This window comes from Ischnura elegans, chromosome 8, assembly GCF_921293095.1.
Source record: "Ischnura elegans chromosome 8, ioIscEleg1.1, whole genome shotgun sequence".
Taxonomy (NCBI): Eukaryota; Metazoa; Arthropoda; class Insecta; order Odonata; family Coenagrionidae; genus Ischnura; species Ischnura elegans.
The window spans coordinates 23,293,456-23,305,375 of NC_060253.1; the positions used below are offsets into that span (position 1 = coordinate 23,293,456).

The window sequence follows — 11,920 nt, forward strand, 5'->3', positions numbered from 1 at the left end:
AATTTGGCTGCGACCTAATGTCGCTTTAAATCCAGTCGCAATAACGATAGTTTGTGATATTTTAATGTTTATGTTTTTTGGGGGCAAATATGTCATGAATTTAAATATCACCAAAGGAAGTTATCTTTCTGGCAAGGCATTAAAGACGCAAATACTGCGAGTTTGAATGTTGAAGCTGTAAAAAAAATTATGTCGTGACAATTTAATTATCTTTTATCATTCAGTTAAATAAACACATATCAGTCAATGAAAATTTTGACACCGGTCTAAATTTCAGTCATTACAACTTATGAGTGGTAATGTATTGTTCAAAAATATAAAGGATGAAAAAAACGGAAATGTGCGTTAGTGCAAGGAATGAATCTATCAATACTGATGCACGCATTGAAGAGTTTTAAAAAACGTGTAAAAAAAAGTTCTGCATTCATTTGGTTTCTAACACAATCGAAATACTTAAAAACGGAATCTAGAGAAAAGGGGAGAGCCGTCGTCGAGACTAGGAGCCCGAAAGATAAAACTACGATCGGGATACGCAGAGACACGAAATTCCTTTAGCTCGATTCCACTGGGACCAAAGACCTTCTTCTTTACTCCAGGCAAGGTGATTACATGGAGGAGACCCCATTCGATCCCACAGGAAGTTGATTTCTATTGCCACTTCGGTCACTTTTTAATCGGTTTTCAAAAATGCCCGTTTCATGGCGATGAGTTCAGATTCACCCACTTTTTTCCAATATTTTTTACAATAGCAAGGGCGATCCAGGATTTTTCTGGGGGGGGGGGATCCAGGATTTTTCTGGGGACAAAAGGGACTGACAGGAAAAAAATCTTCTCATATTTGAAATTAAAAACAACATACAACAATTACTGTTGGAGACATTCTCTTTTTTAATACGAAAGTTATCAATATGAAAATATTAATAAGTTAAATATAGAAAAACGAAAGTTTTCGAGTCCCTTCCTCACTTGGGCGATGCTTTCTTTCGAGCGCTGACTGGCGAATGGCCAATGACTGGCAAATCTGTCTTCTTGACTTGGGCCCAAGGTCAGGGATGCCGACTTACAAAAAATATTGGGGGGGCCAAAACCGGGAATCTTGCCCCGGGAAATTTTATAAGTACATAGTAATTTTTAAGTTTTTTACAAGAGTCATATGATCAACATTAGAACCCTGATAACTCGAATCTCAATATCTGGACACTTCGGGGAAATTCGACAAGCCTGACACATTTTTTCCTCACACCCATAACGAATTTTTGACGGGGCTCGGGCCCCCTCAGGCCCCATGGAGTCGGCGCCACTGCTCAAGGTTTAAGTGAATGATGTTCCATAATATACAGAACGACACGAACGTAATGATAACCGTATCTTTAAAATTTACGTAAAATAAAAATCTTGTATGTTTTTCAAACGTTTGGGGGGCACGTGCCCCCATGTTACTCCCTTAAAATTCACCTATGAAGAATATGAATTGAAATAGCGAGGGTTAGCGTTGAAAATTTATTAATAAAATACATCACATAATTGGGATTATAAATTTCGGTTAACCACCTTGATTTTGGTTTCTCATTCCGCAAAATCCGAATCTCTTTGCCCGTCAGCGACGCGAGTGGCGAATTCTGTAAACCCGTCTATAAGCACAGTGGGTGAAAACACATCCAGAAGCAACTTTACCCGAATGTAATATCCGTGACTCCAGGTATTCTTGCCCCATTGCACCGTAAGCCGTGGCATCGGTTCTCAGCGACGTAAGGCCCTTCATGCGAGGACCACAGTTCTCTGCGGCTTTTGACACTTATACATTCATCAGTCCTGCGCGTGAGCTGCTGTTGGACGTTGCTGCTGTGTTTTGGAATATTTTGGTAAGTCTCGCCGGCAGCAACGAAACTAGCCATGGAGGAAACCACAGCCACAGTCTACGAGGAAGTCAGGCACATCGCCAGGGGGAGCCAGGGGTAAGCACCTACTGATCTCACTTAGAGTCGTTGAATCCGAGTTTGAAGTGTAGTATCTCTGTAGCTACAGTAAAGCTGGGTTCAAACGTGGAAGTTGACGGCTATAGCTGGGGTTTGTTAAAGCTCGACTCGTACGTGTGGATGGTAGGACGGACCTTATTTTTCAGAATGTTTTCGAGTTGCCCAAGTCTCAAAATGACCTGGATGAAGTCTATATTCATGTGATAAATTTTGGTTACTTATTTATGTATTTCACGCTTTTAGATTTTTAAATGACGATATCTATTTTTCGCGATTAAATGAAAAGTGAAAATTTTCAAGCACGCGAAAACGCGACGAAAATCTAAGAGCGTGAAATGCGTACTCCAGGAGTAATAATCTTTCGATTTAGGCAATAAAAAATAATAGGAAACCGCCCTGTTGTCCACAGCAACCACAATATGGAAAACTCGCGGCCAATCGGAACGCTTCGCTCAAAGTCTCTGTAATTTAAAAATGGTGCGCTTTCAACCAAAACCATGGACCCCTCCTTCTTCCAAGCTTAAACATCATAGGCGGCTTTGTTTCTTACTGGCATCAGCTGTCCAGGGTTAAAATTTCGATACACAATTCTTCTCCACCAGGGATGCCAACTTACAAAATATATTGGGGGGAGGGGGGCAATCCGTGGATCTTGCCCCGGGAAATTTTACAGGTAGTGAGTATTAAGTTTTTTAAGCATTTTAGAAGTCATATGATCAACATTAGATCCCTGATAACTGGAATCTCGATATTTAATAATCTTGGTACTTCTGCTTCCGATTTCATTTTTTTTATAAATGTCGCGAAAAACATCGAAGGAGTGTGAAAAGCATGCACGGATAATCCGCAACACGGATACTTGGGAGCCGGATAATCGGGAGTCTATTGTAAAATCAAATCTCTTAAGAACGCACTTCAAAGTCTTTTGTTTGAAGGTAACTGAAATTTGGATTTGTACCTGGGACCCTTTAATCTGAAACCGGGCACTTTACCTCCAAGACCAGCGAACTAGACTAGGAAAAGAAGGTTGTTTGATTCCCAATTTGTATGAATGCTATATTGGAGTTTTTCTTATTGAAAATAAATTGATTCAATTTCATCCCACTCATTGCAGAGTGGTGGCTCTCTATCGCAGGAAGAAAGATGGCCAAGAGGTGGTGCAGAAGCGAATCTCCATCAGTATGTTGACAAATGACGAGAAGCGAGTCACATCCAATGAGGTGAAGGTCCTCTCCATGTTGGACCACCCAAATGTCATCAAGTACTATGACAGTTTCTTCGAGGATAGTGCAATTGTCATCGTGATGGAGTACGCCCTAGGCGGCTCTTTGCACAATTACCTCAGGATTAGGAATGGCAACCTACTCCCGGAAAAGGTATGGAATCCATTATGCAGTCTGTATACAGTTAACCCCTACATACTGATAACAAAGATATGCGGCTGTAAAGACTTGTTTACACATAGAAGCGGATTGCTAGAGAAGTTACCAACTGTGCTCAAGCCATACTAGTGGAAGTGACTGCGGAGAGTGTATGAATGCCTCAAGTTCTTAATTCAATCTATTAGTGATGCTGAAGCAGTCAAACTGGAATGCAGCAGTGGTTGATGGCGATGGATATATTGCAAAGGGCAAATGTTGATTTAACTTCCCAGGCACAGAATAATGCATTAATTATACATCATAATAAAATATAACTAATTAATATTTGTACAAGAGTCAAATTTTTCACAAAGGATTTTCAGTCTAGTTTTGATTATTATTGTGGACTTGAAAAACTTTTAACTATTTATATTAATTTTAATATAATACCCAAGTCCCATTACTTTTTGTTTGCACCTCGTGTATTTTAAAGTGATGAAAAATTTTGGGAACACTGATTAATTTCATGGGGAAATGTGCTGAGTTTATTAAGTATTTCAGGGCCATAGTCAGAAAAACTTTCTATACCAAAGGTTAGGACCTTCCTGTCTCATATGAGCAATGTTACGAAAATTAACCACCACTTGTCAGCAAAAGTAAGGAAACTTGTTATCCTCTACCCCAAAGGATGCTTACTTAATATCTGAACATACCACAAGAGGGTAAATATCACGATTTTTTTCTAGGATTGTCTGTGCTTATTCAGTCAGATTGTTGTGGGGATCCAACACATTCACTCCCTCAACATATTGCATCGAGATTTGAAGCCACAAAACATCTTCCTGTCAGCTGACAAGACAATTGCCAAGATTGGAGACTTTGGTATCTCCAAGGTGCTGAACAGCCAAAGCCATGCTGAATCCCTAGTTGGAACACCAAATTACCTTTCTCCGGAGTTGTGCGAGGGAAAGCCTTATGGGAAGAAAAGTGACATCTGGGCCCTTGGCTGCATCCTCTATGAGCTCCTGTCATTGAGAAAGGCATTTGATGGACCTGTAAGTCACCCATTTTACAGAAACTTGAATATACCAATGAATTTATGTAGTGGTCAAGGCATACTTTCATCAAACAAATCCTCATTGTCGTACATATCTACTTTCCAGTGTCTTGGAGCCATTATAAACAAGATATCTCAAGGGACAGTGACTATGGAAGTCGAGTCACAGCCATCTGAGTTGACATGCAACCTTCTACAGTGCCTCCTGAGGAAACGTCCAAGCCTTCGGCCGTGTGCCAATATGTTGCTTGCCCACCCTGCGCTTATCTCCATTTTACCAAGACTTCTCACCCTTGGGTCTGGCTTTCCACCACCCAATTTAATGCAATAATTCAAATTCAATTGAAACCTTTAGTTATTTCTACAAAAACTTTAGGTATTTCAATAAAAACTTTATTAATGTATCAATTTCTCCTCACTCACTTTTGGACTTGTTAATTATTAGCCCTACTAGCTACAGATGCAGTGTGTTAAAAATTTCATCTGAAGACCTTTCTATAATAGTTTTATCCACTTCTAATTTTCCAATAAGCTGCACAGAAGCAAAAAAAAACAAAAATAGTAACATCTCCTCATCAATGATGTAAGTATGTATTCAGAGTAAAAGATTTATCTGAAACACTTTCATAATATGATTCAATTATCACTCAGGAGTAAATTATCACTATTTTTAAAATAGTATGTCATAGACTCAATCAAACTCATTGGATGAAGGCTGACACTTAAAGAGTTAAAGAACTAAATAAATTCTAATAACTAAATATGATCAAACTTAAACAAGAGATGAATTTATGAAATGTTTTGAAGCACATCCATTTGACCAAAATGTCGAACATGGTTAAAATCAAGGTCAACAAATGACAGCTTTTAAACAATCTAAATCAATGAAAAAGTAATTCCATAAAGTCTAATTGAAGCCCTTTGTCATAACAATGTAAAATATTTATTTCTGTCATTATGAGTAAAACATCTTTTATATTCCTCCACTCTGTATTTAAAACTTCTATAAGTTTATCTCCTATTTTAGCAGCTTTGGAAAATTTTTAAATTGTCTATATCCCGGATGGACTTAGTAATGATGTTTTATTTTGGACAGACTCACTTTCGTTAAGTTTAAGCCTCCCTACGATGAAAAAACCTTGACCATCACCCACACCCCACTTTGTTGCCGTTTTATATCATAGGAATCTATGAGAGTGTTTGTTGTATTTCCTTAAAAATGACATAGAATGTTGAAACCATGGTCATTAGAGGAGTTTTACATTAAAGTGTGAAAATTATCATTTACATATAGTTTATATTTTATCATAGATATATCGCATTTCCTCCAAGTCAAGCCTGAAGTGGATATCATGAGGAGGAGTTCATTCCCAGACTATAAGGACAGTTAAATATAATAAGGAGGCTACGGCACCGTCGCTTTGCCAGCAGCAAAAAGTATGCAGTGCAGCCTCTGTGGTCAGTTACTTCAACAAATTTATTCTGATTGCCCGGCAAAAAATTCTACCAGCAACTCCTGCAAGAAACATTGCCATTTGACAGTCATCTGCAAGTCAGTTGGGATGGTGCAGTCAAGTAGTAGTAGTAGAGATGCGTTTTTAGGGGTGTGTCGACAGCAGGGTCATTTGCACTGCTCATAGTTCCTTTACCTTAAGGAAGCTTATTGAGTTCAATTAAGCGCTTTAAATAAAAAGGGGTCTCCCATTGTATGAAGTCACAAGATTTTAATTATGCCTGTGTTGATGATATATTGCATTACATTATTAATATTATCCAGATTATTACCCAGAACGGTTCGTATATCTTGGTTTCCAACTAGTTCCCTACGTTCATGAGAGTATTTTGTACATTCCTCCAGAAGGTGTCTCACTGTAAGGAGGCAATCATAGCTATCACAGCGGGGAGGTTCTTTCTCTTCGGTGAAGAAGTATGCATGTGTGAGCGCAGTATGACCAATTCTAAGCATAGTGAGGGCGACCTCTTCCCTACGACTATTCCTGGTTGAGGTGGACCAAGCAGTCATCTCCACTTTGATGTTGCAGTCAAGCACACAAAATTTCACGGAGGGTGGGGTGTTCCTAGGCAGCATTCAACCAGTTGACATGAGTGATGTAATGGAAGTTGGTTATGATTTCCTCCCTGGATCGGTGCAAGCAGTTGGTGTGAGATGCAGGAGAAGACCTTCAGGTGGTTACTGCATACATCGAGGGATGAGATTACCCTTTCCGGCAGGATTTAGGTGTGGACACGTCAGTGCTCTCATCAGAGGACTTGGGACTATTTTTGAAGGAGCAATGCAACTATTAGGTGAAATTGTTTGAGGAATCAGCAATCAGCAGCTAACAGTAATAGGAGAAGTCTTCATCATTGTAGAATGGGCTGGCAATAAAGTGGAAGATGTTTACTACATGGTGGAGGAGAAAATACCATCCCTTCTGGGTTGACCAGACATTGAAGACCTTCAGATTCTTAAGTCAAAATTAAGCACCACCATCACCGCAGCAATGGTGAGCATCACTGTGTTGACAAAACCAGAGGATGGTAGGTAGTCTTCTGAGGCCTGGGCTGCATCAAAAAAGATACACCATTTTAAATTCATCTAAAAAAGCAGGAGCCAAGCCGTCAGATATTCCGGCATTCAATGTCACTTTGGAGAAGGTTTGAGATGCCCAGACAGCTGACAAGACGATGCTACGCCTGAAGTCAAGAAACAACAACAGCTGATTGGCCAGCCATCAGGGTTGAGCAGCAGCTTGGCATAACCAGATGTGATCATGTTATACTCTGTTCATTCTATCTCTGCGGGTGAACTGGTGTGGCCAAAGCAAGTGGAGATGAGGGGAGGGAAAGTTTCTCGACACGTGACTTTGCCATTGCCAATCGGCAAAAAGTAGGCGTGGCCCCAGTGAGTCGCTCTCAGACCTCCACCGAGTGAACATCTTGAATCTGCTAGTGGAGCAGTGTTGCCAAACCTCACGCGTTCTCCTTGTATGTGACTATGTATGCCTTCCACCAACGGTGCCTCATTCAGCACGGTAGCTGACAATGTCATGAGCTTCCGTGAAAGGATTATCACCAATGCCTTACAAATGAGTAGGTATACTGTCTCGGTGCCGGAGCCAAAATACCTGTAGCCACCTATGACTCACACGTTTTCAGTGACCAAGTAGGGCAGCTATGTACATTTCGCAACGTTATGTTCGCTCATCCTCTCTTTCTCGGTACTACCTGGTACTACCCCTCCCCTATCAGTGAAGCCATCCAAGAGTGTCCGGGCTCTCATGAGAGCTCACCCGCTGACATAAAGTGAACAGACTATAGGCTATGCCGCAGTTGGTCAGGAATGGATGTCCACACGCACGGGATCTTACAGCAAGTCTGGCCATTCCAGGACAAACATGGTGTCTTTGGGCTACTTTTGAATGGTTCCTGCATCTATATTGCAGAGAGCATGCGGAAGGATATCCTGAGCCAACTACAGTGAAGACGCCTGGGAAAAACCAATGCTTGGGAAGAGCTAAAGCAAGTGTTTCGTGCCCAGGAATAGAGATCAACATTAAGAATTTCTGTATCAAATTCCAGACGTGCACTGAACATCAGCCACAGCCAGTGGAACTTTTGATGCCTGCTGGCACACTCTTGGCAAAGAAGCCTGCAAGCCACTTGATGGTGATAGAAAACTTATCCTGTTACCCCAGAGGTGACAACATAAAACAGAACCACTTCTGCTGCATTATCAAGGAGACAAAGAAAATATTTGCAAGACATGGAATCCCTAAAGAAGCGAGAAGCAAACGCGGTCCCAAATTTTCCATGATGGAGTTTTACAAGATTGCGACAGACTACAGAGGTTCCAGCAGAGCAACGCGAAAGCAGAGGAGGGAGAGAAAACTGTGAAGACTATCATTATGGAATAAAATAAAATAGCTTTGTTTTTTTCCACACTTTATTTTAAATAGCATGACCTGGGTTTCAGCATCTAATGCTATCATCATGTGCAGAATAAAACAAAGTTATTTTATTGAGGAAGGTTACACGGGATTTCCACCAGGTCAGGTCTTACAACTCCATCTCGGCCGACGTTTAGATAGAAGAGTTGTCCATCGTCTTCAGGGCAAAGAAGACGATGGACAACTCGCCCATCGAAACGTCGGCCGAGATGGAGTTGGAGAAACTGACCCAGTGGAAATCCCGTGTAACCTTCCACAATTCTATGCGCCGGGAAAGCCAACAATCAAAGTTATTTTATTTTATTTATTTTATTCTATGAAGCAATTCCACAAAGTAACGCCTGAGACCATGTCTTATATTAAGACTATCATTGAGAACGAGACAGATCCCTACCTCGGTTTGACTGCCTACAGAACAGCACTGCTTGAGATGGGAATTGGTAAGCATTCTCTAATCTCTGCTGAAGGAATAAAGTAGATGAGAGACTACAGTCATCATTATCGCCGCAACATTATGGGTATATCAGAAAAATACCCAACCAACGTAACCTTTTATGGCTAAAAGAATTCTTCCATTAAAGAGAGATTTTTGAAATCACTGGAAATTAGAAGAAATATATCCAGCTAAATGCTATTGATTATGTAGTCAATGTGTTTAAAAAAAGGAATACAATGACTTCACATGCTATGAAATTAGGGGTTGAGGGAAAATATAAATGCATATTTAATTGCAAAGCTTTATTTCTTAAATATTTCGTCTATAATTATAAAAAAATAAAAACATAATTAGTTTGCTAAGCTCATTAGAATTACAATAACAACAGTCATATTTAGTAATAAATGCCGTCACTTGAAGCACAGCTTCCTTCTCTCACATATTTTAAAGCCCAGCATAAATTTTCCTGGTGGTTCAAGTAGTATCAAAAAGATTGGTAATTTCACACACATAAATAAAAACTTGAATATTTCTCATATTCAATGAAAACTATAAATATTTTGATAAAAAATTTTATAAAGTCACCAATTTATCCTTGTTTACTTTTGGATTTGTTACTTAATGGCCTTGTTAGCTACAGACAGTGTTTTGAAAATTACATGTGAAGGCAATACCCTTTCATAGGGAAGTTTTAATCGCTACTAATTTTCCAACAAGTTGGAGAGGAGAAAAAAAAAGAAAATTGTGAATCTACTCATCAATGTTGAAAGTATTAGGAGAAAAATATTTGCCTCAAACTCGAACATATAATCTTCAATTCACATAAGACAATAAATTCACAGAATTTTCAATAGAGCCAAGCTCATTCAATTAGCTGGCACCAAAAGATTTAGAGAATTAGGCCTGCCATACACATTCAATTCAGTCTCAAGGTCTGGACAGTTCAGTCCTGGGCAGAGGGAAGAACTGACAGTATTTGGCGATTCCTAAGGCGGATCGTCAGCCAGACGGCTGGATGGGAAACCAATGACGTCCGGCCAAACTGCGCTCAAGGCTTAGCCTTGAGACCAGAACAGAATGTGTACGGTAGGCCTTAAATAACAAATTATCCCTAATGACCCCTTGCAATGACCAAAAATCATCAAACTTGGACAAGAGATGAATTTAAGACAAACTGTGAAGTACAATAATTGGTCCAAAATGGAACATGTTTCAAATCACGATAAACAAATGACATTTTTTAAACAATCCAAATAGTAATAGAATAAGAAAGCTTCTCATGTGGTATTTGGCTCTTCTACAGGAAGAAGTGCAAAATGGAACTAAGATTGCCTTTTACTCCCAATACTGTTCACAGAATACCTCTAAATGAAACACAGCCAGTATTCATAACCACTATTAAGTCAGCCCCAGTAAATATTCCAGCTAATTTAGCAGCATCCAGCTAGATCTAGCATGATTTAGAAGGAACCTAATACAATTCAGTAAGATTCAGAAGTAACCTAGCAAAAATAAGACAAAAATGTTCCATAATCAAGAGTCTAATCACTTTCAAAATTCATGAATAATGTTTTACACAACATTTTTGGAGATACATTGACATTCGTCATTAAATTCAACTTTTAATATTTTCAACAAAGGCACCAAAAACTAAGTCTGAAATTGTCAAGGTAAGGGACCTAAAAAAATTTCCACGGTGAGGAGTTTAATCACTTCCAAAGTTCATGAATCACATTTTAAACAAAATTTCTGGAGATGCAGCTTGATCCCTCAACAGATGTCTAGCTGGAATTTCTACTTGGGAGAACAGTGCCAATTAATCTACAATAAATTACATGTAATATGATAAGAGTATTGCAATAAATATGGATAACACAGCTTTTTCTTCTAAGAAAAGAAACTCGTTCTTATCATCCTGAATAAAACATAAACACAAGCTATACAAAGTTTTTAGTATTATGCCATTGCTTACTAAATAATCTCAAAATATAAAATCTATCAACTATGTTAATTACGCATACCAATCTACCAAAATTGTTGATGTTACTCGTATATTATATCTCAGAGAGCATATCAAGGAGAAATGGAAGCGTATGGTTGCTCTTTATAATCCTGTTTCTTTATAATTTCAAAGCTCCCCGTGAGTTTCTTAACCAACTAATACCCAGAACATTTCTAGCTAACATTTCCAGCCTGCACAGTATCAGTCATTGAGGTTAGCTTGAAGGAACTGATAAGGATAGTCCTTATCAGGAAGCAGGTTAGCCTTTTCTTAAGGGTCACTTATAGCTACCCTGACAAGCATCCACGATAATGACAAAATGGAGGACTAATTTTCAGCATCTCCCTGACTACTGTTATCGCTGCATTATTTTAGAGACCTAATTAAGGTATAAATGTATAAGAATTATGCATCCATTCTTAGCACTCATACATTTTATGGAGAACTAACATTATAAGACCATAAGCTTATTAGTCTTTCACTTTGAGTTATCTGAGATTTTATCCGAGCTTATACTGGGTATTGAAAAAATAAAAAGTGTTTGGCCCATCTCCAATTTTTAGGATCTCTTCAACAATGGAATAAATTCTGAAAACAATTAAAAACCCTCATTACAGAGCGAACTACAAGTTTAATGAAATCTTAGTGCTCAAAACCAAGGCCAACAGAACCAGCAAGTACGCTGAGTTGATTTGAAACTATGTATGAACATATGCACTATGAAAACCTAAGATCAAAGTTAAACATCTCACCCTTTCCTAATCCAGGACTCACGGAAACATTCCCTTTTCAATATCCCTGACTCCTGGTCCAAAATATAAATATGATTCCCTGACCAGTGGCGCAGCGAGGGGGGGGGGGTTTGGGGGATAAAACCCCCCCAGAGTTCAGAGAATTTTTAAAGTTTAATACATTTTACTTAATTGGACAATATTACTAATAGAATAATGCAAAGATTATTAAAATATCCCTCAGTGGGCCGTAAAACATACCATTTTGAACCATTTATCTTAAATTTTTCTGGGGGAGAACTCCCCAGTATTAGTTGTGCCTAAAACCCCCCCTAGCCTCAATTCCTAGCTGCGCCCCTGTCCCTGACTATCAATGGCACAGGGGCCAGGGATTTTATGGAAAAATG

The 11,920-nt window shown here is 39.1% G+C and overlaps 1 protein-coding gene across 1 annotated transcript; it reads left to right on the forward strand.

Annotated features, from left to right (window-relative positions):
- Window positions 1-1,670: 1,670 nt before the first annotated feature.
- On the forward strand, window positions 1,671-4,927 carry LOC124163905 (serine/threonine-protein kinase Nek8-like). The gene is made up of 4 exons (XM_046541013.1): window positions 1,671-1,955; window positions 3,091-3,352; window positions 4,084-4,392; window positions 4,501-4,927. The coding sequence occupies exons 1-4, from the start codon at window positions 1,894-1,896 to the stop codon at window positions 4,723-4,725; spliced, it is 858 nt and encodes a 285-aa protein (XP_046396969.1). The 5' UTR covers window positions 1,671-1,893; the 3' UTR covers window positions 4,726-4,927.
- The last annotated feature ends 6,993 nt before the right edge of the window (window positions 4,928-11,920 follow it).

Coding starts and splice junctions, on each gene's coding strand:
- LOC124163905 (XM_046541013.1), top strand. CDS start 1,894: ATGGAGGAAACCACAGCCACAGTCTACGAGGAAGTCAGGCACATCGCC. Junction 3,353..4,083: donor GCAACCTACTCCCGGAAAAG/GTATGGAATCCA, acceptor ATTTTTTTCTAG/GATTGTCTGTGCTTATTCAG. Junction 4,393..4,500: donor GAAAGGCATTTGATGGACCT/GTAAGTCACCCA, acceptor TCTACTTTCCAG/TGTCTTGGAGCCATTATAAA.